The 3000-nt window shown below is 37.7% G+C and overlaps 1 protein-coding gene across 1 annotated transcript; it reads left to right on the top strand.

Annotated features, from left to right (window-relative positions):
• The first annotated feature begins 500 nt into the window (after positions 1-500).
• On the top strand, positions 501-3000 carry LOC114751716 ((3S,6E)-nerolidol synthase 1-like). The gene is made up of 7 exons (XM_028940389.1): positions 501-653; positions 746-1016; positions 1311-1683; positions 1777-1995; positions 2073-2211; positions 2308-2556; positions 2716-3000. Exons 1-7 carry the CDS (start codon positions 501-503, stop codon positions 2998-3000), a joined length of 1689 nt encoding a protein of 562 aa, XP_028796222.1.

The raw sequence follows: 3000 nt of genomic DNA, 5'->3' as shown, positions 1-3000 counted from the left end.
TCATTGCAAAATTTATTATTTAAATGTACATAAAGACCCAAGTTTTTGAGCAGAATCAAACTATTTTTAGTGGGTGCAGCTTTTCTTCAATTGTGGGCAATGTTCTTTCAACCATGTGTAATTGTCTTTTATTTTTTACATAATTAAAGATGAGTTTCACGTAACCGGAGAAAAGTTACACATGCTAAATATAGGTTGCCTGAATCCTTAAATAAATTTTTCTGGCCAAAAAAAGGGATCCTTAGGTAATAAATTTTGCAATGGGAAATTTCTCAGTAATTTTTTATGTTTGATGGAATATAATTATAAAGGCTGAACACGTAAGTGACCAAATTATCCCTCAAATAAAATGCGATGATCCAATTCCTTCTGATCTTCGGGCAGGTGGTGGCAGACTCCTATAAATATCGCTGCAATAATCCTTTCGAGTATCACAGAGAGAAGATATTTTATCCATCACTGAGAGGTTGAATATTATATATTTCATGGCACTGGTCAGCATGAAATCCTCCATTTTCTCCTTCCATCCCAAATTCCCTCCCACAAAAGCAGAGCTTTCTAGCAGATCCTCCTCCTTCAAACTCTATTCTCAGCCTACTGCTGACAAATGGATCATCACTGAAAAAGGCCCGTCTAACCCTTTGAGAAACTTTGTAAGTGGTGGAAACCTTTGAGTTATTTCTATATATTCTACGCCACGTGTTTTCTGGAGCTTTTCTGTATTAGTAACTTTCTTTCATGGCAGGATCACCTCGGCGATAATCTGGAAGGAGAGCTGAAACTGTATAAGAACGTTCTTAAGAATTTGGGTGAACATTCAGTTAAAGGCTCGTACATGGTTGATGCTATGCAACGCTTGAACATCGATTACCACTTCCAAGAAGAAATTGACGAATTCCTCGCAACTCAACGCACGATTTTCAGCACTTATGGAAGTGGCTACGGCCATGATGATCTTCATCAGGTTTCTCTTCTCTTCCGCCTTCTGAGACAGCAAGGTTATTCTGTACCTGCAGGTGGGGACTGATACTTTAAAAACAGAAACATATCATGTTTCTCTAATTGTTTAACTTGAATAGATTAAGGATACTAGTTAAATTAGTTTTCCCAAATATTGTTTTTAATTTCCTTCCTTCTTCTCCTACTTGATTATTGTCAATGAAATATCAGTAGGATTAATTTTGAAAATAATATATAAACATGTGAAATAGGTCTTATTTATAGGATCAACATTAACTCTGTAATTATGTCCTATATTAAGGACCAGATGAGTATTTTTTTGCCTTTGTTTTCTTTTTGTCGAGTTGCAGAGGTTTTTGAGAAGTTTACAGCAAAGGAGGGGAAGTTTAGCGACAAGGTAAGCGGATATGTCAAGGGAATGACAGAATTATATGAAGCTTCACAGCTAAGAATGCCGGGAGAAGCCATACTTGATGAAGCTGAACAGTTTAGTGAGAAGATGCTGAAGGAAATAAGTGCCTACATTGGTGTTGATAAAGTTGAGTTTGTGAGGAGTACTTTGGAGCAACCGTTTCACAAAAGTCTGCCAATTTTCACTTCCAGAAACTTATTTCAAGGCACTCATGGCATGAACGGATGGGTCAATGCCTTACAAGATTTGGCCAAAATGAACTTCAATATGCTCCAATCTGCATACGAAATGGAGATCCTTCAAATTTCTAAGTATGCTTCTAAGATATTTCCCAAAAAAAAGTTTTTCTTTACCATTATATACTTGCCAAAATATATATATTTTATTTTCATTTTCATTTTCAGATGGTGGACTGAACTTGGACTAGCGAACGAGTTGAAGTATGCTAGAAACCAACCGTTGAAATGGTACATTTGGTCACTGGGATGCTTAGCAGATCCATCTTTTTCGGAAGAAAGGGTGGAGCTCACAAAACCAATTTCCTTCGTCTACCTAATAGACGACATTTTTGATATATATGGGACCCTTGAAGAACTAGCTCTTTTCACAAAAGCTGTTACTAGGTACACTTATCGTTCCTTCAAATGTTGCTGGTACAAGTTAAAGATCACAGGCATTGATCTTGTTTGAATATATACAGATGGGATATTGAAGCTGCAGAAGAGCTACCTGATTACATGAAGATATGCTTTAAGGCACTCTATGATCTCACCAATGAAATCAGCTACAAAGTGTGTCTAAAGCATGGATGGGACCCCAGTACGTCCCTCCGAAAAGCGGTCAGTATATATATTCAACATTATCACAATTTTACTGTTATGATTCAAATGTTTGAAACATTAATTGTTCACTGGTTTTATATTTATCTGGTGCAGTGGGGGAGTTTGTGTGAAGCATTTCTGATAGAAGCAGAATGGTTTGCTTCAGGGAAGATACCCAGTGCAGAAGAATACTTGAAGAATGGGATAGTAAGCTCAGGGGTGCATATAGTAATGGTTCACATTTTCTTTCTGTTAGGTCAAGGAATCACCAACGAATCAGTGCAGAAAATAGACTGTACTCCAACCATCATCTCTTCGACAGCAACAATTCTTCGTCTCTGGGATGACTTAGGAACTGCTGAGGTAAACATTCTCTTCGCAAATCAACATTCTCTAAATCGTTCATTTTCTGCCGCATTTAAGAAACTGGAGAAACCTGTAAAGCACAAAACACCATATATATATGGTTACAGAAAAGTTAGTATGATGTGAATGAAGAGGGTTTAATTGATTAATTTGTAGGACGAGAATCAGGAAGGGAAGGATGGATCATATATGGAATGCGTGAAGAAGGAGATGAGGAACAAGGAAATGGCAAGAAAGTTGGTGAGGGCCAAGATCTCAGATGCGTGGAAGAGTCTGAACAGAGAGTTCATAATGGACAACTCATTTTCTTCATCATTCAAGATAGCATCTCTCAATCTGGCGAGGATGGTGCCGCTGATGTACAGTTACGATCAGAAACAATGCCTTCCCAAACTAGAGGCCGAAGTCAAGTCGTTGCTTTATGATCAAGTTCCTCTGTGA

This window comes from Neltuma alba, unplaced genomic scaffold, assembly GCF_004799145.2.
Source record: "Neltuma alba isolate B1F8T4 unplaced genomic scaffold, ASM479914v2 tig00007049_pilon, whole genome shotgun sequence".
Taxonomy (NCBI): Eukaryota; Viridiplantae; Streptophyta; class Magnoliopsida; order Fabales; family Fabaceae; genus Neltuma; species Neltuma alba.
Note: the sequence above shows the minus strand (reverse complement) of the source record. Positions and strands in the feature narration are given on the sequence as shown.

What these genes read in the sequence shown, in the direction of transcription:
- LOC114751716 (XM_028940389.1), top strand. Translation starts at nt 501, where the DNA reads ATGAAATCCTCCATTTTCTCCTTCCATCCCAAATTCCCTCCCACAAAA. An exon ending in CTAACCCTTTGAGAAACTTT is followed by an intron (nt 654 to 745) that starts GTAAGTGGTGGA and finishes CTTTCATGGCAG; the next exon opens with GATCACCTCGGCGATAATCT. An exon ending in GTACGTCCCTCCGAAAAGCG is followed by an intron (nt 2,212 to 2,307) that starts GTCAGTATATAT and finishes TATCTGGTGCAG; the next exon opens with TGGGGGAGTTTGTGTGAAGC.